Below are 26,296 nucleotides of genomic sequence, written 5' to 3'. Positions count from 1 at the left end.
TCTATCCTCTGTGATTTTCTTAGGATTATGTTTTTTTTTCTTGTGTTTTTTTGGTTTGGCACTAGGTGAACCCGACTCAACCTGACCCAATTAGGAAAAAACAAGTTGATGGGTGGGGTTGGGTTCGGGTAGAGAGATTTAGAGGCGGGATGGGTTAGGGTTGACCATCCTTGACCCGAATCTCGAGTTGGGTTGGGTTAGGGTTGAGGGAATGGTATCACCGTTTGGGCAAAGGTTGGCTTCAACCTGATCCAACCTGACCTTAATTGCACCTCTCAGACAAACAGATTAATAATATGCAAAATAATGTTAGGGGAGTGATAAATCAGATCTCCTATGTGTCTTTCTCTCTCCTCTCTCTAACCCAGATATTTTATTTTTTTACTCATAAAATAATTTGTGACAAAAAACATGGCCCAGGTAAAAGAGAGTCGGGAGTCCACGATGACAAGGGGGAGTTCTGAAACTATGCTTACCTCAACCGTAATGGTTTCATTCCACACGTAGCAATTACCAAACCTTAAACCCATATTGTGCCATGTCCACACACGCCAGGCAAACCTTGCAAAATAGATATTGTATGAACGAATTTGTATTTGAACATATATAGTCATTCAATTTGAAGTTTGTTCTCTAAGGAAATGTAGATTGCAGCCACAGTTTCCATATGACTTATCATGCTAATTTTTTGCAAATCCATTTCGTTCCTACACAATTTTATTTGCATGTATAGATTAAGCAGACAGTTTCCCATTTCAAGCTCTAATATTTAGAATAAAGAACCATGAAAAGCATGCAAACTGTTCCCCATTTCAAGCTCTAATGCTAGGATAAAGCCCATGAAATAACATGCTTTTCTTCTTGAAAAACCCATTTCAAGCTCTAATGCATAGCTTAAAACCCCCTGATTTTCTTCTTGAAAAAACCCATTTCAAGCTCTGATGCTTAGATTAAAACCCCCTGAAATATCATGCTTTTATTCTTGAAAAAAAACCCATTTCGAGCTCTAACGCTTAGCTTAGCTTAAAAGCCCATGAAATAACACGATTTTCTTCTTGAAAAAAACCCATTTCAAGCTCTAATTAATGCTTAGCTTAAAAACCCATGAAATAAAATGCTTTAATTTTCTTCACAAACATCAAAGGAAAAAGATATATTCAAGAATCCTGGCAAGTCCATGGAAGCAACAATAACATTGAGAAGTACTCTCGAGAGTCTGCTCAAGACGACGCAACGTTCCGACCCCCATGACAAGGGCTCTCGGCAATCGGCAGTCCGATTCTCGCTGCGCCGTCTTGAGCAAAATCCTGACGGTACTGAATTTACAGAAGATCATGATCAAGAGGAGGTAAGAAGGTGGTGGATAAGATGAAGATATTAAGATCGGTGTGTGAGTTTTATATAGACCAAGACAACCACATATTTGAATTCTCATATATGGTTATGAATAGAGGCGTGTGGGCAAAAGAAAATTAAGTTGGCAAGGGGTTTGGTTTCAGTCCCATCTGCATCTGAAAATCTGAAGTAGGGATGAAAAAAACTATTAAGTTCTGCACTACTAATGTTATAATATTGGAAACATTATCTGAGTTCCCTTGTTTTGGTAGAGAGATCTTCCTCTTTATTTACACTTCTCTAATTAGGTTTTGAAGGGTGTTCTATTTCAAAGTGAACTATCAACAATTAATCATAGAAGTGTTTAATGAAGTGAAGAGTGCTACCATCAAAACAAACAAGAGAGTGCAGATATTCACTCTTCTGATTAGGCCCTGTTTGGATTGCAAGAAAAATATTAATGATGGAAATTTTTTTCTTGGGAAAATCATTTCTTCCCACGATTTAAAGGGAAATGACATGATAATAGTTATTTTAAAGGGGTATTATATTAAATTGAAGGACCTTATAAGTAAAAATTGAAAAGGGTTGGTCAAGTCATCTTTTTCCTTCTATAAAAAAAAAGAGCAGCAACTTTTAAAAATATTTTTCCTTTCCAAACTTTTCCAGAAAATTCCTGCAATCCAATTTCGAACGTTGTTAGTGTTAACCATAGAAATGTTTAATATAGTGAAGAGTGCCACTATCAAAACAAGTGAGTGCAGATATCATTCTGGTTGTGCGCGCTTGGATTGCCATAATCAGGTGTTGGAATCAGGAGCTGATTTCAAATCCGATCGATTCTGACATTTGGTTTTAAAAAAATAACGGAATCAAGGGGTAGAATTGACACGGGGTGGAATTAGAGGGGGGAAAACCATTGGAATCTGTTTCCTACCTCAAGAGGTGGTATTCTGATTCTGCCCCGGTTCAAAAACAAAAAGGAAGAAGAAAGAACGGAATCAATTAGCTGATTCTGAACAAATGTGTGAAATCATGGTCAAATGTGAGGTGAGGCATTCTCAGAGCTTAACGATCTTTTGATCCAATGGCTGTCGAATGTTGGGACCACACGTGTGAAAGATCTTACTTGTATTTTCATCGTGGCCCACTCTACAAGGTCTGGGAACCACAGCCTGGTGATCAAGATCAGATGACAAGGAAAAAGTCTTACCCCAAATCATTTCACCTCTCAAAATTCTACCATGCAACTTCTGGTAAGGTAGGATTGTACTCTCCTTTCCAATGTTTGTTTTCAAATGAAATTTACATAAATTCTAGGGAAAAGTAAATTTACCACATACTTTGACTCATGGCTCTGTTCCTTTTAGCCTAAAATGGGCATTAAAAAAACAGCAAATTTTAAGCCCATTTACATCTAAAGAAAGGACATGTTTGGATTACAAGAAAAACATTTCCGACGGAAAGAATCTGATTATGGTTAATTTAGAGGGATGTTACTCTAAATAAAAGTTTAATACAGTTGGTTCAAGTAATCTTTTTCAGTGGGTAAACAAGTAGGACCTTATAGAAAATCCCAGCTTACCTATAAAAAAGGGAACTTCCAGAAATATTTTTTCTCTAAAGGAATGATAGATGCAAGGGCCCTCTTTATGCAAAGGCCAGAGAAGGGCCCTTGAATAGATTCACGTCATTTTTAAAGTCGGTTGAGAAACTGAATTCGGTCGTACACTTAATGACTTGGATAAAGAGGGCCCCTTCTTTAGCCCTCGCATAAAGAGGGGCTTGCATCTATCATTCCTCTTTTTCCCTCCAAACTTTTCCAAGAAATTCCAGGAATCCAAAAGGAAAACGATACAAGAGTGAAGTAATAGGCAGACCAAACGAGAGTCAATGGTGACAATCAATTCTTGGGTCCCACAAGAGAACATATATCTAAAATCAAGACAGCTGATAGTGGATCCCTAACATTTAACAAAGGGAAGAATATCTAAAATTTAGGGGACTCTCGCTAAAATTAATGATTATGAACCATTCAAATGGAGATATGATTAAGCAATTGGCCACCTAAAGTTCGTTACAGGTGATGATATTCTAACATTGGAAAAAACATACAAGGCTTTTTTCGAATCGAAGTGTCTGCACCAGTGTTTGCTATAAATTGCTATTTGTTCTGATTTTTGTTTCCCATGTTGAGAATGATTTTTTCAGCTCCTTTTAGAGGTATAATGCCTAAGGATTTCCTAAAGATAATTTTGTTGATTCAGTTTGCTATTCTTTTATAGAAATTGCAGAACCAAAAACCAGTACTTGTCAATATTGCAATAGGAAAGATATTTTGTTAGAAGCCCTTGTGTAAGATAACTTAAAAAGTGCTCTAGTTGGGCTCATCGCATGGTCCGGGCCATTCAACCCTATAGATATGCCGTAGCCTGGATCAAACTCATCAGACAATCTCAACCATTTGATCTTGAGATAGTATCCTTTGCGTTTGTATTCCCTCAATGCTCTTGTGCATTTTGGAGGAGTCTATATTTGATAGGATTAAGAAGATTACATTTGATGTTGTGGGTTACCCCAAGGAAACTAGAATCATGAATAAAAAGGAAAACTAAGGCCCTGTTTGTTTGGGACTTTGAGATCCGATTCTGAAACCAAAAATGATTATTGGACTCAAATTTAACTTTGAAATTGCAGGTTCAATTGAAAACAGACCCAACTTACATTTCATTCTTTCTTTCTTTTTCTTTTCTTTTCTTTTGCTTTCTTTACATTGGGCTCTTTCATCAACTGATATAAAGATCAGCTACAGTACAATAATCAGTTTTGGACTCAGAATTGGTTCTCAAAATCCAAAACAAACACGGCCAAACTAATCTTAGCTAGGTTGGTAAACAAGGAAACTAACTCTTAACTAGATAAGTAAATAGGAAACTAGCTAATCATAGTCATATTCGCGAGGATCGCTATGACCTGGAACTATCCTTTAACACACCCCTGCAACTGAAATGGTTTCAAGTAGACCTTGGGCTTGAAATGCAATAATTGAAACCAATTGGAGCTGAGTGGCTTGGTGAGTAGGCCTGCAACTTGATCCAAAGTTGGAATAATAACCAGCAAACTCTTTGGTTAGTAGACAGAAGAATGCCCCAATGTTTTTACATCATACGGCCAAGTGTGGTTTGCTTGCACAAGCTTTAGGATATTAAATTTCTATCGAGACATATTATCTGTCAATCGATTTCATGTCATACAATTCAAAATTTGGAGGATCTATTTGACAGTGGCCCAATGCTCGGTGGTGGGGCAATAATGTGGGAACTGGGACATCTTAGTGCAAGAGAACATAGATGCAATCTATCGATAAAAGAAGACCATCTGAAAAGTGTTGAACTTCAATGCCTAGAAAGTACAATGTTGGGCGAGGTCTTCGATGGAAAATTCGTGATTGGATGGGGAAATTAGTCAATCAAAGGCCCCTCTATTATTTCTGGTGATAATAATTCCGTCGACATAGACAAGGAGGATGACAATACTACGACAACTATATAAACAGTTGAGCCTAATTTAGAGCTATAGAAGTCTAGTCCAAATAGATTGCGTAGCCATAGAAGCCTAGCCATAGGAGTCTAACTTAGAGACATAGAGTCTGCTTATATTTTATATTATTTTACTTCGATCCTTTGAAAACAAGACTTCATCCAAACAGATACATGTTGAGTCGTGTGTACTAAGCATGAGGGGATCGTTTGAGGCTGAAAGTCTCCACAATCGAGTCATGACTTTTGTGGGAAGCCCATGACAGCCAAACGAGCCTTGAACTTGTCAATAGAGCCATCACCACATCTTTTGACTTTGAAAACGCATTTACACAGACACTGTTATGGCGAGGAAGAGGTACAAGTGTCCAAGTGTAATTTATTACAAGTGCATAAACTCAATGGCCGGGACAATACACCATTCTTAGATTTTCAAAGCTTAAGAGAAATATATCAGCTGAGTGACGTGATTGAATTCAGATAGGAAAGTTACACTAAGTTGGACAGCAAAAAGAACATTGGGTTTTTGTGTCCCATCCATGAAGTGAGTGACCATAGGATGGTTATTACCGCCAGTGGGAAGGTTGGAAAGGGGCAGGTGACCAAGGTTTAACAATAAGATCAGGTGAGGTGTCGTAGAAAGATTTGTGGTGGGGGAAAGGGGGTGGTAGGGCAACGTCGTAACCCGGAGAAGTAAAGACCAACAACCCGGAGAAGTAAAGAGCAGCAGCGATGATAGAGTAGGTGCATGGGACGATGACTCTAGAGGCCACGATGCTGGGAATTTTACTAGGGAAGGGACAAGGGCACATATTGGAAGTGAAGACGGTGTTGCAAACAGAAAGTCACATTCATCGGTGGGAGATTGATGCAGGAGCATCCCAGGAATCTCCACGCCAAAAGCTAGCCCAAAACAAGCTGTAACAATCACCACAATGATTCCACGCTGAAGCCCAAAACAAGCTATAACAATCACCACAATCAACCACAAGCAGGAACCAATGCTAAAGATCAGTGTCAGCCACTAACAACCCAATCAATGGTATAAGTCAATGCCAAGCATCCATGTAAAATAACCCACACTACAGATACCCTGCAAAACCGCTCTGCCAGGATCCACAAGACTAAGAATCCTCATGAGCTTGCTCTGATACCACTTTGATGTAAGATAAGTGTCGCGGAAGCGGTGTTTTAGTGTCGCAGATGGAAAAGCTCTGAAGTCAATGAGTTATGGATGAGATATGATCTAGCAGCAAGGGATCTCTAATGGATGAGTCAATGGAAATATATGAGCAAGCGGAAATGTCACTCATTTTATGGCAATTTTCTTGGCAGCAGTTGCTATGACTGTGTCTTCAATGGCCTTGATGATCTTCAAACCCTTGGACAGATTACTGGAGTTCTGAGTTCCAAACAATCCAAAAAGTTCCCAAGGGCTGGTCATATAGCTTCAGCAACAAAAACAGGATATACACATACGACCGATCAGAATTCTGCCCCAATGTTCAGGCACCTTTTCAACCCATTCTACAAGTAGAATTCTCTGAGTTTGGAAGTCTTGAGGTTCGGTTGGCCATTCAGGATTTGTGATCTCATGAGGTCGCGCAAGGTCTCAATAAGGGGCTCTTCGAATTGGGCTGCATCGCACATCAGCTTTGCTACTTCGCGCAGATCCAAAGCAGCCTTTTGCGCCGGCGGTGGCCCTTGGTCTGAGTCCGATGGCGAAGATTGGGACTATATCCTAGATGCAACCAAAGACTTAAAAATGATAATTGGGTTTACAAAAGAAAAAAGTTTCCAAGGGACCACCGACCAGGAATTGAAGTAGGTAGCCTACGAATAAGGTTGATGGCAGTGCAAAATGCATCATCCCAGTAGGATAGAGGGACCGAGGCATTAACGAGGGTGGTGAAGCATGTCTCAAGTATATGAAGATGCTTATACTCGTTGGGGTCGTTTTACTCACGAGTTAATAGGAAAGAAATACGGAGTCTAATCCCAAAAACGCATAGAAGAGGGGTGAGGTGAAATTTTTTGCCCCCTCTGTCAGAATGGAGGGATTTAATTTTGTAGTTCAAGATGTTTTCGACCTATTCTTAAATTGAAAAAGGTAGGAAACATAAGAGATTTATTCTCAACGGGATAAATCCAGGTAAATTACTATAACAGTATAATCATTAATAAAATGTACACAATATTAAAAACTATTAAACAAGTCAAATATGGGTGGGCCCCCAAACATAATTGGAGGGGAGAATCAGACCGGTGACCTGTCAGCTAAGGAGAAGGCGGTGACTTTTTCTGAGTTGGCACGAGCACGCATTGTTGATCTTATTGGCTGTGGTAGGAATCTAAAACTGATGGAGACCACGAACGATCCACAAAGAAGGATGTCCAAAATACTGATGGAAGAGAGAAGTGGATGCCCATTCTAAATAAAAACACACATCAAATCTCCACCTTATTCGACAAAGGAACATAGGCTAGGAGGGAATAAATATCCCCACTATTTGGAGCAAGGAGCAGGACAAGCATCATTAGAAGGTCCTTAACCAAGCAATCAAACAGTGCACATTCAATAGAAACACATTTTTCAATACAGAATCGACAAATGGAGAGCAGATTGCGGAGAAATATGTGAAACGGGAAAGAAATTATGCAGGTAAAACGTGTGAGAAGAAGAAAGAATAGTGGAGGATCCAACAAGACAAATGTGAAAGCCTTAGCCACGAGTCCACGACCCACATGGATATGATCGTTGCCATAATGCCATTGCATTTAAAGATTGATTGCAGGTACACTCGGTCTGAAGTAAGGTGATTGGTGCAGCTGAAGTTGACACATCCTGGGTCGTAGGGCGAATTAAATGAATGAGACAAAATCTGCTACGATGTGAGGGTAAACAGCCAAAGAGAAACTATTTGAACAAGTGAGAGCCACATCATCAAGCTCCTTACAGGGAACCCACACTACCTCACAGTTAAGACAACCAATATGATGGAAGAAAAAAAATCTTCTCACATCAAAGAGAAACTATCTGAACATAAACAACATAACAAGTAGCAAAACATAAACTATATCCATCATAAGCATATTAAATTGGCATCCAAATAAATCATACCCATAAAAGCATGTTAAATATTGAACAAAATAAAGTCTACTAAGCAGCCATGTACTTTGCAAATAAAAGAAACCAACATAAATAATTCTCAACCTCATAATCAGTCATTCATATCACAAGTAATCTGAGGTTAAGGTCTTCGTCAAGAGCAAAGAATGCATATCTTTTGAGGTTGAGGGTAAACAGTCAAAGCCTTTGAGATAACAGTCTCTTTGAGATGCTTTCATATATCCCTCTTCTTTCAAGGACACAGCTTCCATCTTTAACTTGTAGTGGCCATGTGAACCAAGGTGTCACACATTATCACGCTTAGGTTGCTTCCATTTGTAGCGTTGTGTCGACCCTGATACCACACTTTGATGCCTAACCTGCCAAGATGTCCCTTTGAAGTCGATAACAACAAAGTCGACAACATTAATGCTTTCATCCTCATCTAGAGCCTAGTATCTTTGTAAACGGGAATGTTAATATCAAGAAAATAATCCAAGCCATGAGTGCCCTCGTTCATGGCCTAATAGGAATTTCTAGCGAAACTTCCATTTGCATGATCATTGCCAACAACAATACTTAAACACCAATAATTGGAGATAGGCTTTTATAATATTGTTTTGCATCAAGGCGTGCCTGTAGAGAAAATAAGTTTTGTCACAAGCCAAAACAGTATTGTCACCAATGAACAAGTCTGGAGAATTATGTTATCATAATTATCAAAAGAACAATGTACCTTTATATACCCTCTCAAACATTGTCCTCTGCTACCAACTAATAGCCCATCTGAAACCACTTTACTCTAGCATGTGTTTCACAAAATTGTATTATTTTCTTAGCATTCTCAGCCTATCTTGCCATTTTGTTTTGAAATAAGAGTCAAAGTCTAACATTCCGTTGTGCCTCTTCCATCGTCCAACTAACATTTGCAAACTTATTGCCCTTACCATTGATTAGTTTAATGAAATTCACAGTTATTTTCATCAGCTGCAATTTATTTTTCACAATATATGTAATGATTTTCTTCTCAACTTGGAAAGCAATTAAGCTCGTAACAACAATCTCTAAGGGTCCGTCACTTGTTTTCTCGCTGCGGGAAAAGAAATTGTGACGGAGAACCTGTTTTCTTGCTGTTCACTTGCCCAGAAACCGAGGGAAAGTATGCAAGAAATTGGTAAATATGATGTTCAAATGCCTGGAAACTTAGAGAAAACTAAAGAAACTAAACAGATTTATAACAAACCATATTAAATAGCCCAACACAGTTTAGATAAGGCTCAGTGGGCCCAGTCTTCATATAAAACCATATATGTGAGTCAACAAACCTCATAAACAAGTGAAAAAAGGTCTAAAATGCTACTTTCATAGCTAAAAACCCCACACCAATTGCTAACACCAAAAACCAAGGAATAGTGTGCCAGCGAATCAGGGATCCCCAGGGATGTGGATGTCCTCTTCACGCTTGTTTTCCAAGTGCTCTTCATGGCGTTCGTCAGAGTAGCGAACAAGGCGTTCTGCACTAATGCATTCAACATACGCATTGAAGACTGCTTCTGCCTCCTCCCTCGTGCCATAAAAGCGATAAGATACTCCACTATACCGGTTGACTTGAAGGTGACAGAGTGCCCAACTGTCAAATATGCCTACCTATCGTCCTTTGAAAACCACATAAAACTTAACCTTGGTCATGACCTGCTACCCAACAGGAGTATCTTTTAAACAGGAGGAACATGTAAAATACTAATGTCCTACGAGATAAACATTGTCAATTACATAGTTCCAACAGCAACAACTGATAGATAAACATCACATACATGTTTCAAAAGCACCTCAATCAAATACTTAGTTCCATAAAACCCATCCACCAAAAAGATAGATAAACAACACATACTTAGATCCATAAAACCCATCCACCAAAACGATAGACAAACAACACATACGTAGTTCCATAAAACCCATCCATTAAAAAGAGATAGTATGATCCACCAACAAAAAGCCACCCACAAAAAAAGCAGTATCAAACCCATAAACAAATGTCAAAAGTTATAACTAAACCCAACCATACGCAAAAACAAAACAAAAAAATTATAAATTATGCCAAGCAGATGCATATGGAGATGAACAGTTCCAACAAATGCATACAGTTCCAAAACCACCCTAACTTCCAACAGTTCCATCAAACCCATCCACCCAAAAGATAGATAAACATCACATAGTTAGTTCAAAAATAAACCATTCACCAAAAAAACAATCCACCCAAAAAGGGCCACCCAAAAAAGAAGTCATAAATGCATAGCCAAGCGCCGCAAAATGCCACCCAATATCTCAACTCGGTCCTCCTCGTCGGGGGAAAGGAAGGCTTCAGCTTCCTTGTGATGCGTGTGCAGGTGCACATAGGCATCAATGAGGTCACCTCTAGCGAAACCAGTGTTTAAAAACACGGTTTTGACGCGGAACGCGGCAAATAAAAATCCTTGTCGACTCGGCGCTGACGCGGCTAAGAATGCTGTTGACACGGTTGACGCGGTCATAACTCGAGAGAGTCAAAGGAGTTTATTGACTCTGTAGGGCAAAATGCGGAATGCGGTTGTGGTGCAACGCAGACCGCGGCGTAGGTAAAAAGGAGTCGATTCGGGAGAGTTCCTTGTCGAGTCAAGGAGTTTTTAAACACTGAGCGAAACCACCAATGCTTAGCACGGCAGCTTTCAGGTCAGGGACTGTGCACCTCATCAGTAGAAATTATGGCCTCAGCAACCATTTTAATGCTCGAAGACACGACCGCCATCTCCGATAGAGTGCAGCATTAGGTCGCTTCCTTGACCTCTTCCCACCACTAACAGAAGTTGGGCCTTTGATAGAAGAGGAGTCACTGAAGCCCATGCTAAGATCTACGGCAGGCGAATATGGAGAAGCTCTGGCAAGAGGCGGAGTACGGATGAAGCTGTCGTCCATATCATTGAGCCATACGGGAAGGCTTGATGAAAAAGCATCATGCGTATCCTGAGTAGGGTCCTTTCTTTTATCCCTCACGTCCTCCCCAAGTGCATAATCATCGTCGAAAACACATTTCATTTCGTCATAGAGTGGGTACCGTTTGGAAAAGAAGCGAAGTTGTTTGGATGTATCTACAAAAAAGAAATGACATTGTCACGAAATACTATTTAAACAAGTACCTTATAAATGACACGTAACGATATACGAAATCCGAATATTACCTTCAAGTAATCATTCTTCACCTCTTTCTCAACCGATGTCTTGCAGATGGTTTCATCCCAGCCAAAGAAACTGAGATTAATAATGGAGTTCAAAGTCATATAGGTTGTCTTCAGTGTCTTTAAACGGTTCCTGACATGATCTTTTGTCAGGGTCTTGTTCAGGGTGGTAGACACTTCCTGCGCAACAGCATTGTAAGCAAACTCTTTGAACCCGGCACCAGACTTCTGACCCTTGGCTATCTGATTCTTCAAGGCTGCTAAGAGAACCCCATCCATAGTATCATTCCACGAGACATTCCCCTTCTTCTCCTTCGTACCTGCACTTGTTGGCTTGTTGCCATCTCGCCTGCAAATTTTTGAAAGTCTTCATATAAAAAATATTCAATCATAAAACTTACATCCATGGTTTAAATTTTCGGTTTCGGTAACCGTTTCGGACCCCACCGAAAACCGAAATTTCAGTCCGAAATTTGGTAATTTGGTTCGAAATGCTGGACCAAATTTCCGAAATTTGTAACACTTTTTTTAATAAATAATGGCATTTAATCGAAATTTCGGACCGAAATCCGAAATTTCGGTTGGTAAATGGCGAAAAATGAAATTTCGGAAAATTTCGGTTTCGGTCCCCACCGAAACCCGAAATTCGGATTTCGGTCGAAATTTAAAACCATGGTTACATCAATTAGTATTAATGCAATCATAGAAGTTACATTAACCAGTACTAATGCAATCATAGAAGTTATATCAACAAATCTCAACAAACATACCAAATGAGTATCTAACCTATAAAAATAGTACAACACAAAGAAAGGAATATAAGCTACAGTTCCAGCAAACAACACATCCAAATTGTAAAATCCACATCCAAACACAAGTGCACCACTGTTGCGACCATGTCGTTTCCTAACAAAAACAACGTGCGTGGAAATCATTCCACATCTGATTCATGATTGTGGTTCGAATATTACGACCTTCCCTTACATCATCAGCCCTGGTCATAGGTGGCACTGGAGCAGGTCCATCTTCCTCGTCCTCTTCCTCTTCAGCCGGAAGCGATGCCAGCTCATCGTCAACAACCTAAATGTAGGAATCGACAGGCATCTCCCTCCTAATGTGGTTGTGGATGCAGCAACAGGACAACACTATGTCGATCTGCTTGTCATATGAGTACATGGGTGCTAAATTTAATATATTGAATTGCTTCTTCAGGACACCAAAAGTTCGCTCGATTACATTCCTGGCCGAATGTCTTTGATTATACAACTCCTCGGGGTCTCTAGGTCTGCGCCCTCTAATGTCGTTGAGATGGTAACTAACACCTCAGATTGGAGTTATAAAATGGGACAGACACGAGTACCCGGCATCAACAAGGTAAAACTTTCCTACAATCAAACAAAGGATTATACATAAGTTCTGTGACTCACGAAAACCGTATCGATACAAACGGAATAATAAGCTGACTCTTGGTAAAACAGGAATCCCGTTCAGCTTTGATATAGCAGATGCTAACACCCTTGAGTCTGATGCCGACCCCTCCCACCCAGCGCGAACGAACGTAAACTTTAGGTCAAAGTCGCAACAGGCTAACACATTTTGGGATGGGAAGTGCTTATAACAAATATATCTTTTTTGAATATCTTGAGATACTTTTGCAAGAATGTGTGTCCCGTCAATTGCACCGATACAATCGTATAATATGGACATTCAGATGTCAACCATAAGTGTAAACCTACCGGCCTCAATTACTAACAAACTACAGTCGAAATACGTAGCTCTCGTCAACGTACCTTAAAGGCATAAAATTACGATTATCAAGGATTGTCCTTAGTGTCTCCCTTGATGGACGTAATATGAACAGACCTTGCAGAATGAGCACAACATTGAGAACCTTCCTAAAATACTTTGAAACAGTTGCCCCAGACCTTCTTATGGATGCCCTAACTCTACGATTCCTTTCGTTGTGTGCAATTACATTTAAGAAAATCACCACCTATTCCTCAACAGTACAATGAATTGGGTCTTCAAGCAAGGTCGTGTTTCTGAAAATGCCCACGAAGGGGCGAAAGCACCGAACATCTATACAAAGAAGAGCAACACAATGGTCCTCTGTGCGTGTGATACGTCTAACAAAAGTCCTACGAGTTAGGTACCCGCTTTCATAAGGGGCTCTTGTAATATTTTACTCAGGGTACAGGCGAACCCTAACCGTCAATGCAGCCGCCGCAGAGATTACTAAAGCTGCAGCTCGAAGGATCAGAATTCGCCTATCTTCTGATTGTCGAGGCATGATGGTAGCCCTACCAAATACTAAAAAAAAATAATTGAAGATACGAATCCAACCACCAAAAGACCATAACCACAATCACGACCATTGAAACAAAGCACCAACAACCACCAACAACCACCAAAGCACCAAACAGCCATCAACCACTAAAGCACCAACAACCACCCACAACCACCAAAGCACCAAACAGCTATCAACCACCAAAGCACCAACAAACACCCACGACTACAAAAGCACCAAACAACCATCAACCACCAAAGCACCAACAATCACCCACAACCACCAAATCACCAAACAACCACCAACCACCAACCACCAAAGCACTAACAACCACCCACAACCACCAAAGCACCAAACAACCATCGACCACCAAAGCACCAACAACCACCCCCACAACCACCAAAACATCCATACCAAAGCACCAACAACCACCAAGCCCTAGATCATAAAATGCATGGAAAAGAACCCAAAATACTGAAAAGGAGCGAGAGACATACCTTGTCTGTAGAAACTTCTGCGGGTCAGGCGAGGTTACCGGAGTACAGACGACAAAGAGAGACCTAACACACAAAAAATTGAAAAATCAGAAAACAAAGATGGACTAGAGAGAGAGAGATGAACGAGAGAGAGAGAGAGAGCGAATCTCATAACATTACATGTAAACCTGTTTTTTCAAAAACACATTTTCAAACATTACAAGCATTCATGTGAAAATTGCAGGTTTACATGAATGCTTGAAGTCAGAATCTCAGGACAAACCAAAACAAAAAATTGCAAGTTTGAAACATTACAAGCATCCTCAACCCACATTGGGAATCTAAAAAAATGGATGAAAAAGCCCAACAAAAGAGAAACATCCATAAGGCCTCCTTCCTCTAAATCTAAATAAACAGCCATAAGGCTAGGGTTTTGGGGAAAATATATATTTTTAGAACAGATAATGAAGAGGAAACCATAGATCTTGTAGATCAAGGGTGATGGAGGTCTAGGATTGAAGAGATCACATTCCCAGTTATAAACCACCAAAAACAGTTGCAGATCTACCTAGATTCCAAGAGAGACTGAGAGAAAGAGATGGAGGGAGATAGAGGGAGGGAGAGAAAGGATACCTTCGCCGGAGAAGAAGGGTGACGGAGAGCTGGTCGGAGAAGAAGGGTGGATAAGGGAACGGACGGCCTCGTATTTGGGAGGATGAAAACGAAGAAGTCTTCGTCTTTTGAAGTCGCGGAAGATCTCTGGTTTCACCGGAGAAGACGGGCACGCCGGAGACGAAGGTGGAGAAGGAAGCCGAAGCTAGGGTTTGGGAACGAGAGGCGAGAGAGGTTCGCGGCACGCGCTTTCTCGAGAGAAAAGATATGTTTTCCTTCTAAATTCGTAGGAAATGGCATCGGCGAAAAGAAAAGAAAAGTATAAATCCACGTCTTTTTTTTACTACTAATACATTATCCACGTGTGTATTTGCGGTTTCCCGAGAAACCAAGAGAACACTGTGATTTCAACTTTCTCGGGGAAAAAAAGCCCAATTTCTTTTCCTTTCCAGCGGGTGGAAAGCAATCGAACAGAGCCTAAGGGAAAGTTTACAATGTGTAACTTTTATGTAATTTGCGCCTTTGTTAAGGTTTAATTGACGAAAACATCAGTTATGATATAAAGTAAAAGAAATAGAAAGCAAACAACATATTATTTTCAACAGGATACCTTTGATAAGGATTGACAGACTTATCAAATGCCTAATAAGGTGTGTCAACAAATCAGATCTATAAAATAAACTTTCTAACTATGGCCTATAAAATTCTAGAAGGGGTAATGGAATAAGGGTAGGGATATGTGTAAGGCATAGGGTTAAGGGGGAATGAGGCTAGGCTCAAAGGGAAAATATTGGTAGGCTGTAATGGAAATAAGAATGTAGAAAAAAAATCTATACTTGGGTAGTGTGCAAGGCCTCGACTTTAGTTGTCTAGATGTAGGTAGCCTCCAAGAGAAGAGATGTAGCTAGAGAGATATGAGGAGGGGTAGATATAAGCCAAGACAAGCTGAGATGAACGAAAGACAGAAAAGGGGAGGAGAGGAACCACTCAAAAAAAAAGGAGAGAGAGAGAGAGAGAGAGAGAGAGAGAGAGAGAGAAGAAGAAGAAGAAGAAGAAGAAGAAGAAGAAGAAGAAAGAAGAGGAAGGAAATAAGGAGACTACCTTGGGGCTGCCTAAGGGGAAGAACTTCTCCAAGTCATCAAAAGTCTCTTTAGGGATCTCCTCTTTTGGCTTTTACAAGGAGGGTCGAGGGGAGGTTCGTACTTACTAAAAATAGCAAGTCTACACTTACTAAAAATAGTATGTTTGTGTTTACTAAAAATAGTAAGTTTGTACCTTGCATTAGTGATGTGTGGGCCCTAGGCTAAGAAGCACGGGTACTCTCCGGAGGCCCATGCACCCGTATCGAGTGCGTATTGGGTGCGGGTGCACTTAGGTACTCTTTGGGTGCGTACCGGGTACGCACCTAAACAGCAAACAAAACAAAAATTCAGTTTGGGGGTTTGGGTACGTATCGGGTGCAATTGGGTGCGCACCCGATTCGAATTAAATCAAAAAATTACAAATTTACAGGAGAGGGGTTGTCACAATTAACAAAAGGTGGGTGAATAGATCAAAATATCTATTATATATATATATATATATATATATATATATATATATATCCCGTAATTAAAACTCTAAAAACTTAGAAGTCATATTAGATTTTGCCGAAGTAATATTAGATTTTGGTGATGTTATTGTTATTTGATTGTTCTCCAATTAAATTGTTTGAATTATTTTACAAAATATTTAATTTTTATAGTTTGTATAAATAAATAACATAAAATATAAAAATATATTACATTCAGCGTACCCCCATTGTACCCGTATCCTATTTTTTTTTTTTAAATCACGTATCCACATACCCGTATCGTATCGTACCCGCACCTGTATCCGTGCTTCATTGGCCCTAGGTGATGTGGATATCCCTCACATGACATCTAGGATGATAAATATCATAAAATGTAAGTAAAGCCTAGCTAAAATAAAATAAAGCCTATCCAGAATGTCTCATGTAAATGAATGAATAAAATAGAGTCCTCTAGTGGGTCATGTCACCTCAACCATCAATACCTCATTAAGAACCGAGGTCAAACGAAAGGTACATACTACATATTCTAGGCAGAGCAAGTATCCTCCAAATTTTGTTCGCTAGTAAGGTAGGAAACAACAGCATGAGAAGCTTGTGGAAAGATTGAACCGAGTAAATCACATTAGAGGCCCCTATGGCCCTTTCCAGAACCTTCTATCCTCTCCCACTCTCCTGATATATATCACCTCCAACATATCTCAGCATAAGGCAATTCTTTCAATTCCCAAACTAAGAAATTTCTACAAAAAGCAACCTTCAACTGATAGTTCCATCAATTAAGCTAAAAGAGTCCTTTACAGATAAAAAGATTGGAGAAAATCTCCATCAATGACCTCACATCACACCAAGGGTCGTTCCAAAAAAGAATTTTGCCACAGAGTCTGATTCAAATTCTTCACATTAAAGGGGAATTTATCTTCATATTACCTCTTCAGACTATAACCCTAGTGATTCTATAATCATCACTCAAAATCTAATTATCGAACCCAGCTCCATACTTTTGATCGATAACATTGGTCCACAAATGAGATCCATAGCCAATTAGCCAGCAACGCATTGTTCATAACTCTTAACCTACGAATATCTAGACCCACCCTTTCTTAGGGAGGTAGACTTCCTCCAACTTAACCAAGTGAAATCTTTTTCTTTCCACTGAATCTGCGTAGAGAAATTTGTGTTGCATCGTCTCTAGATGTTGGATAACCCCAATCAGACATCTGAAATGCGAAAACTGAAAAGTGATAAATGAGAAGAGTAGCAAGAAAAGAATTAATCAAAGTGATTTTACCGTCCGAGAAATCAACCTATTCTAGGAAGAAAGTCATTTATCCATTTTTTTCAATAATTGGATCCCAGAGCCACTTGTTGAGTTTGCTACCCCATAAAGGGAGACCAAGATACTTGCTAGGAATTCAATCCACTTTACACCCTAACGCGTCTACAAATCTATCCATTTCCTCTTTAGATAGATTAGCTCCCGTCAAGAGCGATTAGCAGAAATTTGTTCTTTGTCCCATTACCAGCTCGTAGTAACGAATAATAGCTTTCAGATTCAAAACTGTCTTCCTCTTCAAAGCTAAAGATTAGCATGTAGTCCACATATTGCAGATGAGTTACCTGTTGATCTTCTTCTCTTGTCAAGCATTTTATTCAAAGATTCATCAAATTTTAAGAATAGAAAAGGCGATAAAGGGTCTCCTTGTCGAAGTCTGCCAGAAGACTTTAAAAAAAGCTTTAGGTGACCTATTGATGATAATGAAAAACTAAGCAGAGGAAAGGAATTTTCCTCCGGTTAGTTTTTTAACCCCTATGTAACCCAATTTGAACCCCTCTATAAGCATGCATCTTCTTCTCTTGTCAAGCATTTTATTCAAAGATTCATCAAATTTTAAGAATAGAAAAGGAGAAAAAGGGTCTCCTTGTCGAAGTCCACCAGAAGACTTTAAAAAAAGCTTTAGGTGACCTATTGATGATGATGAAAAACTAAGCAGAGGAAAGGAATTTTCTTATCCAATTACACCATCTGTTGCCGAAACCCGTTCAGCCTATAATGTAATCAAGCCAACTACATTCCCCTTGTTCATATGCTTTTTTCATATCCACCTTCCAAATAACCCTTCTGAGTGCACTCCATTCGTAGTATTTAGTCATTTCATTGGTGATTAAAACCCAATCTCGGATTTGTCTATTCTGAATGAAAACACTTTGATAGGTGGAAATAATCTTTCTAATTACCTTTTTGATCCGTTCACTTCTGCCAGAACTTTGTACATGCTTTCCACCAAGCTTCTAGGCCTAAAATCAGCTACCTCTCTGCAACGTCTCCCTTAGGGACAAGGGAAACAAAAGTAGCCAATGTGCTCGTCTAACTCCAAGGATCCATAAAATTTATCAAAGAAAGATATCAAGTCTCCTTTCACAGTTTCTTCAGAAAATACTTCCTCAAGCAAAGCCCAATCCCTCAGGTCTAGTTGCTCAAAGTCAATACCTTCTGCCGTAGGGAACCAAGATCTTTGCTCGAACTTAATTATCTTTTTAACATAATTAACTATTTGGATGGACAAGAGACGTGTGCCACACGGCTTCATTTCTTCAATTTGGAAGTAAGTTGTGGTATTTGTTCCTTGATGATTGATCTGGGAAGAATAGCAAAATGCTAGAATTTTTCACTTAAGAACCCTAAAGTTAGATACAGAATCCTACCTCATGGAGAAAAACTAACAGTGTGAGAAAGTGATAAAAAGAGAGTTGTGTTTAAAGAGAACAAAACATTTTTAGGGATTTTAGCTAATATCTGAGTTTCAAAAACTGTGCATTCGAAGAAAGTTTCATTCAATCTCTGTCGCTACAAGCTATGGCCTAAAGGCTGAAAGGGAGACTTAATTCACAAAACAAAAAAGGCTGCAATTGCAGTTCAACTCATAACTCAAGTGTTAGGAACTAAGCTTCTAGTCAGAATGCAGACTCACTTTTATATAGCCAACAGAAAATTATTCTTAGGCAGTCTCGTGTTCATATCAAACAACATCTGCTTTTGTAGATATCTCTAGCATCTTCTTCATTGAAGCAGGAGTTGTCGCATGCAAACAAACGATAAAGAGAGAATAACCAAAACAATGGGGGCAAAAAAATCCCTAATAGAGATAAGTTTAAAATGAAAAATCGAGCAGAAAATTACTAATGGAAATCTTATTATGTTATATAAGATGACTAACTAACACGATAAGTATATAAAAGCACCAAGATTTCAAGACAAAGAAAGGCTCCAATGCTTCAGAAAAAAGTAAGACTGTAGAAAGTAAGAATCAGAATATTGTTACCATGTAAATATGCCTCATAAACCAACTGGGCAGTGAGAATGTCTACAACAGAAGAACCAACAGATTTGAAAACTGTTATCTCATCCGAGTTTCTCCTTCCACATTTGTCTCCTTTGATCAGATCCACCAACCCCCCAACAACATCTCCACGTGAAATCACTCCCCTATCGAAAGCACCCACCAACTCACCAGCCTCCACCAATGCAGCCTCGCAGTCAACAAACACCCTCCCTCTCCCAATAGCCTCATCATCGCATTCCTTCATCGAAGGAGTAAACGATCCAACCAAATCCAAATGGGCACCCATCTTCAACTCCCTACCCTTAACAAGCGGACTCTCCGAACTCGTAGCACAACTAATCACATCTCCCAACCCAATAATCTCCTCCAAACACTCCCCACACTCAAAACAAACACCTTCAATTCCTTCATTCATCATACTCTTCACCAATTCCCTAGCCTTCTCAGCCGTCCGATTCCATACAATCACCTGTTGAAGTATAAATGATTAGATAACACCATCTCTAACATCTTAAGCTTTTGGAGTTATTGGTTGTTTCACATGGCATTAGAGCACTTGGCCAGGGTTCAAAACTCCTCGATATTAAAAAAAAATACACATTAATGGCGAACCCAAAAAGAGGAGCGACATGTGACCCTAAAAGAGGGGTGACATGTACCACGTGTAGGCCAACCCTAAAAAGTATAAAGGATTAAATAACACCAACTTTAACAGCTTAAGCATTTGGAGTAATTGGTTGTTTCACATTGTACCAGAGCTATTGGCTTGGGTTCAAAACTCCTTGATATAAAAAAAAATCCACATGTAATGGCGAACCCAAAAGAGGGGCCACATGAAGGCCAACCCTAAAAAAGGGGCCATGCGTGAGGGGGCGTGTTGAGGCATAGATGACTAAATAACACCAACTCTATGATAGCTTAAGCTTTTGGAGTAATGGGTTGTTTCACATCACCTTCTTCAAACTAGGTCTAACAAACAAATGAGCACTAATAAGATACTTCGCTAAAGAACCAGCCCCAATCATGACAAGAACTTGAGCATCTTCTCTAACCAAAAATCGCCCCGCGAGAGCAGACACGCAGGCTGTCCTCCAAAGGGTGATTTCAGTCCCATCCATCACTGCCAAATTCCGTCCCGTCGAGGAATCAAAAAGAAGGTAAGAGGCATTGATGCCAGGTAAGTTTAAGGCAGAGTTTAAGGCAAAGGCTGTGACTATCTTAACGCCGATGTAAGGGAGGGATGGTGAGGAGGACCAAGAGGGCATTAGGAGGAGAGATGATGAAGGATTGATTGAGAATTGTTGGCGTGTTGGGGATTGAATTAGGGTTGAAACTGATGGGAGGGAATTTTGAAGGTGTTGGATGAGGGAAGAGAAGGATATGTGAGAACGGAGGGTGGAGGTATCAAGAAATATGCAGTTTCTACTTTCGTTGTTGAGTTTTGGATCTATTTTTTCTGTGTTTTCTGCCATTGAAAATCCTAGATGCTAGGGTTTGTAGGTGGTTTTTTTCTGGTTTCGAAATAGGGGTTCTCTTGTACTACAGAGAGAGTGAGAGATTGGGGACGGTTTTTTGAGAAGAATTAGATACAGCAAGATGAGGTTATGAAGGTTTTACAGATAAGTACCTGAGAGCTGATATTGGAGGATTGATTCGTGGATTGTTTGTTGGGTATTGGAAGAGTCTTCGGGAAGAATGCAAGAGGAATGGAATCTGTGGGGGTTCTAGAATAGTCCAAAATTCCCTATAATATCCTCTAGGGCTCTGTTTGGTTGCATAGAAATGTGGCATTGGGGTGGGATTTTATATTCAAATGAAGTTCCACACCACCGTTTGGATGTGTTTTTTTTTTTTAAACACTGTTTGACCACCGGGCTTGTTGGATGCTTGTCAGCCCACGTGGCCTTCTCCACCATGCCGAATGGCAAACCTAGAAATGAGAGTTTTTTTTTTAGAAAAAGGGATGGGAAGGGCCGAATGGGATTTCGAATGACTGAAGATTCCTTCTTCTGCCCGAGGCATTTCCGAGAAGACGTGAGGGCAGAAAAAAAAAATTAACAGAGGAGACCATTCATGGCCACAACCACCATTCTCTCTTCCTCAAGCTCTTCTTCGTTCCCCTCTCCACTGAAGTCGAGGAGCAAAAAACGGAAGGCCAGTCCGGTAAGTTCGTCTTTTTCAATTTTTTTTTCCCCCTTTGAATCAAAGCTTTCTGATGTTAGATCTATTTGAGGGCTTTCTTGCATTGTGAAGTGTTGGGTTCTCTATTTGGGGTTTTTTGTTATTCTCTGGAACCCTACCCATAATATAAAAAAAAGACGAAACCCTTGCTGTAACTTGGTTTGCATGTTTGATATTCGACTGGTTTAATTTTTGTTGGGGGTTTTATTGTTCGATGTATCTGAAACCGTAGTGAGAAAAATCAGCTTGCTTTGTGGGGTTTTTTTGGTCGAAATGGCGAAGTCGTGCCCGCTCTTCTCGGGTTTTTCGGCATATTAAACCATAAAATGGCGAAATGCATTTATTTATTTGGGGTTTTCTGCTATTTGTTAGTCTATTTTTCCGCATTTCTTCCCCTGTTCCAGTACTATTTGAATGGAGTTTTGGGGTAATCATTTCTTCTCTTTTTACATTTTTCTTCTCATCCAACTTCTCTACTAGGTGGTTACTTCATTATTACTGTTTCAATCTCTGAACTTGTTAACTTGCCCATAAAAAAAAAACTTGTTAACTAATGACTATTTTTGTAGATCGTTTATGTCCATTCCTTGCATTATGTATATAAATTTTTTCTCTCTTTATTTGATAAGACTGTTTCTTCATATCCCCTCTGTTTGGCTTGTGGTGAAATGAAATTTTTTATTTGGGCTTTAATGGTATTGTTTATTAGATTTTTTCGCATTTCCTCAACCGTAATAAGGAAATCAGTTTGGTTTGTGGTATTAGGGCTCTTCTGATGCGAATTTGCACATGAATTGCATTGTTTACATGTTTTTTTATATTTTTAATCAATGAATCCAACACACGGGAAGCTGTGGTTTTGTGATTTTCAAAGACTGTTACACGACACGGTTATGTTGGGTTCGAATTTTGACTCATGAAATGGTTACTAACACGGCAGTAATTTTGACGGAATTATTTATGTTAGACTTGATCCAACTGCGATAAGACATCAGGATGAAGGACGATGACTGGGAAATAGATGCTGATGTCTATACCGAGGGAAGTGGAGGCAGTGACAATGAAGACGATTTGGTTGACGAAGTGGCCTCAGTTGTTTGTGTTGGTGCGTGTTTATTTTTAATGACGGTAATGAGCAAAGAAGGGCTTTTCATAGAAAGGGGTCCTTACCAGAACCACTATCTCACTGATCGCAGTTTCGTGAACTATGTAGTAGAGAGCGATGAGCATTGTCATAATCTCCTTAGGATGAACGTCGAATGCTTTAGACGATTCATGAATATTTTTAAGGAGAGCGGCACCTTAAAGGACACTATCCACTGCAATGTTGACGAACAAGTTGCGATTTTCCTGCACACAGTTGCACACAACCTGAGGAACCGTTGCATGAAAGTGTATTGTCGAAGGTCTGGAGAAACCATAAGTCGTTACTTTAATAAGGTTCTCCGTGCCATTCTGTCTATGGTAGACCAATTTATAATACCACCTTCTTCGGAGACACCTACGCAGATTGCGGAAAATCCAAGATGGTACCCTTATTTTAAGGTAACCTCCTTCCGTTAAAATTATCTCTAATTTCTAGTGTAACACATAACAATAACACCGTCACTTGTAATTGTTTAGGACTGCATCGGCGCGATAGATGGGACACACATCCCTGCAAAAGTACCGGCCGAAATAAAGAAGCGATTTATTAGTCGTAAGGGCCACCCAACGCAGAATGTACTCGCCGCGTGCAACTTTGACATGAAATTCACATTTGTTCTCGCGGGATGGGAAGGGTCTGCGTCGGACTCTAGGATCTTAGGGGACGCCATCGCTGACGACTTTGGAATTACCCGCCACCCTGGGAAGTTCTACCTTGCAGACGCAGGCTTCCCGTTACTAAGCAATTTTATCACTCCTTACCGCGTTACAAGGTACCATCTAAGTGAACAGAGAGGTCGCGCACCCCGTACAAAGAAAGAGCTTTTCAATTACAGGCATTCCTCAGCCCGAAATGTTATTGAGCGTGCTTTTGGTGTTCTGAAAAAGCGTTTCCCCATCCTAACATGCGAACAAATGTACGCCTATGGAAGGCAAGTTGACATTGTTATGGCATGTTGTGCTGTGCACAACTTCCTACTAGGGGTGATGCCGAATGATGTGTATATTGCTGAGGTTGATAGGGAAGTAGCTGAAGTAGAAGGTAGACGTGCCCGCCGCCGCCGCCGCCGAGAAGCTCCCGATGAAGATGATTCAGAGGCAGAAGAACGTGAAAGTGCACCACGATTGGGCCGAACAGCCGATGCTAGGGAAGGAAATCAGATTCGGGAGCAGATCTGTAGTGACATGTGGAATGATTACGGCGCGGCCGACTGATGTCGAACTGTTTATTTTGTTTTGAAATTTGGATTGTGTAGTTAATTTGATACTCTTAAGTGAAGTATTGTTATGGTCCTGCAAACACTAAACTGTTGTGGTTGTCTAAGTTTTATCTTATGGGAATTATCGTACTGTAAACTGTTGTGGTTTTCTAAGTTTTATCTTATTACATATGGTACTGTAACTATTGTGGTTGTCTAAGTTTTATCTTATTACTTATGGTACTGTAATGGGATTTCATGCATGTTTGTTTTTATTGTTCCAGTGGAAGGTTTTATGTGTTTCTTTGAGGTAATATGAATGTTGTTATGGATTATGATATGATACTGTTACATGAGGCAGGGAATGGAAACATCGGCTGATGATGGGAAGGGAAAATATGCGGTTGATGAAGGGAAGGGAAAAAATGCGTCTTGGACATCTGAGATGGACTTGGTGTTATTACAGACCCTTAGGCATGAGGCCATAGATGGGGGCAAAATTCCCAACGGCTTCAAGAAGAGTGCGTATAAGTATGCACTACTTGAAGTTAATCAGGCATGCGGTACCGATTTGACGTTTGAACAAGTGAAAAACCATGTTAAGACAATGAAAGCCAACTACAGAATTGTGGCTGAGATGCTTGCCACAAGTGGCTTTGGATGGGATGAAGAGAAAAAGAAAATTGTAGTTACAAGGGACGTTGCTATGGAGTACTTGAAGGTATTAATTATAAGCATATCCATGATTTTTTTAGTTATATAATGCAAACCGCTAGCTTTCAACTGATCTGCTTTTGTTTTATTCCTAGTCTTATCCTAACAGGAAGAGGTACTTCAGTCAGCGTCATGATTTTTATGAGGAGATGGCTGAAATATTTGGAGATGAATATGCACATGGAACCTACAAAATAACAAATAAGAATGTTACGCGGCCTTCTGAGGAGGAGGCCTATGTCGTCAATGTGGCCAATGAGGAGAGTGAATACACTGAACACACTTCGTCTCAATTTGATTTTATTAGTACTGGGTCTCAGTACGACGACATGCCGAGTTATATTCCGACCGAAGAAATGCCTCAGGTACCTTCCCCTCGTAGGACTTCGCCACCTGAGGTCGGGCAGCGGTCGCAGCGCATTCCGACACGTACTCCAATGGAAACAAGTGTTGCTGCAGGTGGAAGTCAATCTGTTGCTTCTTCTAAGAGGAAGAAGAGAGGTGTGTCTGACATGAAGGAGTGTGTACTGGATTTCACTCAAAGCGTGAAGGACATGGCTTCCGCCCTTCATGCTAGGAATGAGAGGGCTGATATCCAATGCCAGAAGGTGATGGAATCATTACAGGAGATAGAGGGCCTTGACCGTGGTGACATTTGTGACATTTATGACTACTTGGTTGTAAACGGAAAAGAGGGTCGTGGGTTTCTGAACCGCCCGAAGGACATGCGTGTATTGTTTGTCAACAAGTTCCTTCATCGTCGCTCTACTGTCCGCCAATCCTCCGACTATGGTCTCTGATGCTGCTATTATCAGTAGTTGTTGTTTATCATGCTTTGTTTGTTTGGATATGCCATGGAACATGTTTATATATTATGTGGATTTGCACTCGTAGGTACTCTGCATGGAACTTGTTTATGTATTATGTGGATTTGCTTCTTATTTACTGTACACCTCATTCCATGTTGTGTTTGGGGCTCCATTTATTTGTTGTGTACCATTGAACTCGTACGTACTTGATGTGGATTTGCTTCTCATTGACAGCGGAACCCACTGTCATAGTTTCCATTTTCAAACCTATTCCTAATAGGTTTGTAGGTATTTTGATCAGCCGTGTAACTGAAAATACTGATCAGCAGGAGAAAACATGATAAATTACAAAAACTTTCCTGGATTACATTCATTTATTCATTACCTTTTTATACAGAAGCACTACTTTACAAATTTTAGATTGGCAAATATTGCAGAAGATAGTGTTTCAATTTCTGAAAGGTTACAGGTTTGGATACAAAGGAGTCCATACCATTGGCAAGGCACTCCACTGCACTCCCTGCTAATGCATTTGCCGTCATCTGCAGTAAAACACCAGTATTCTGTTAGAAAACACATTACAATGTTCTTGCAATGCAGATATCATATACAACTCATTTGAATGTATTGTACTGTTTAACATATAAATACATACATATGTATGGACATGAAAAAAAATAATCAGAGATTCTATATGCATACTGGTAAAGATAATTACCTGAAACCTACAACATTTACATAATGAATGAAATGCCCTTAGGCT

The 26,296-nt window shown here is 39.9% G+C and overlaps 2 protein-coding genes across 11 annotated transcripts; one reads left to right on the top strand and one right to left on the bottom strand.

Moving 5' to 3' along the window:
* Nucleotides 1-7,953: 7,953 nt before the first annotated feature.
* LOC143887830 (NAD(P)-binding Rossmann-fold superfamily protein) lies at nt 7,954-21,262 on the bottom strand. 10 transcript variants are annotated; one of them, XM_077392034.1, is made up of 5 exons: nt 20,438-21,261; nt 19,464-19,953; nt 13,980-14,042; nt 11,199-11,544; nt 9,701-11,108 (listed from the first exon to the last, which is right to left on the bottom strand). In XM_077392034.1, the coding sequence occupies exons 1-3, from the start codon at nt 20,954-20,956 to the stop codon at nt 14,014-14,016; spliced, it is 1,038 nt and encodes a 345-aa protein (XP_077248149.1). In that variant the 5' UTR covers nt 20,957-21,261; the 3' UTR covers nt 9,701-11,108; nt 11,199-11,544; nt 13,980-14,013. The 10 variants fall into 10 exon arrangements, with proteins under 10 accessions (XP_077248147.1, XP_077248146.1, XP_077248152.1 ...); XM_077392032.1 differs by lacking the exons at nt 9,701-11,108; nt 11,199-11,544 and adding an exon at nt 7,954-8,619; XM_077392035.1 differs by lacking the exons at nt 9,701-11,108; nt 11,199-11,544 and adding an exon at nt 9,198-9,638.
* Nucleotides 21,263-22,661: 1,399 nt separating this feature from the next.
* On the top strand, nt 22,662-24,026 carry LOC143888722 (protein ANTAGONIST OF LIKE HETEROCHROMATIN PROTEIN 1-like). Its single transcript, XM_077393144.1, has 2 exons — nt 22,662-23,210; nt 23,289-24,026. The coding sequence occupies exons 1-2, from the start codon at nt 22,662-22,664 to the stop codon at nt 24,024-24,026; spliced, it is 1,287 nt and encodes a 428-aa protein (XP_077249259.1).
* The last annotated feature ends 2,270 nt before the right edge of the window (nt 24,027-26,296 follow it).

This window comes from Tasmannia lanceolata, unplaced genomic scaffold (genome assembly GCF_043159265.1).
Source record: "Tasmannia lanceolata isolate RefF3 unplaced genomic scaffold, GAP_Taslan_0.1 ptg000012l, whole genome shotgun sequence".
Lineage (NCBI taxonomy): Eukaryota > Viridiplantae > Streptophyta > Magnoliopsida > Canellales > Winteraceae > Tasmannia > Tasmannia lanceolata.
Note: the sequence above shows the minus strand (reverse complement) of the source record. Positions and strands in the feature narration are given on the sequence as shown.

Coding starts and splice junctions, on each gene's coding strand:
- LOC143888722 (XM_077393144.1), top strand. CDS start 22,662: ATGAAGGACGATGACTGGGAAATAGATGCTGATGTCTATACCGAGGGA. Junction 23,211..23,288: donor GATGGTACCCTTATTTTAAG/GTAACCTCCTTC, acceptor GTAATTGTTTAG/GACTGCATCGGCGCGATAGA.
- LOC143887830 (XM_077392031.1), bottom strand. CDS start 20,956: ATGGCAGAAAACACAGAAAAAATAGATCCAAAACTCAACAACGAAAGT. Junction 19,954..20,437: donor TTAGACCTAGTTTGAAGAAG/GTGATGTGAAAC, acceptor ATACTTCAACAG/GTGATTGTATGGAATCGGAC. Junction 8,378..19,463: donor TTATGAGGCATATTTACATG/GTAACAATATTC, acceptor TCGACTTCAAAG/GGACATCTTGGCAGGTTAGG.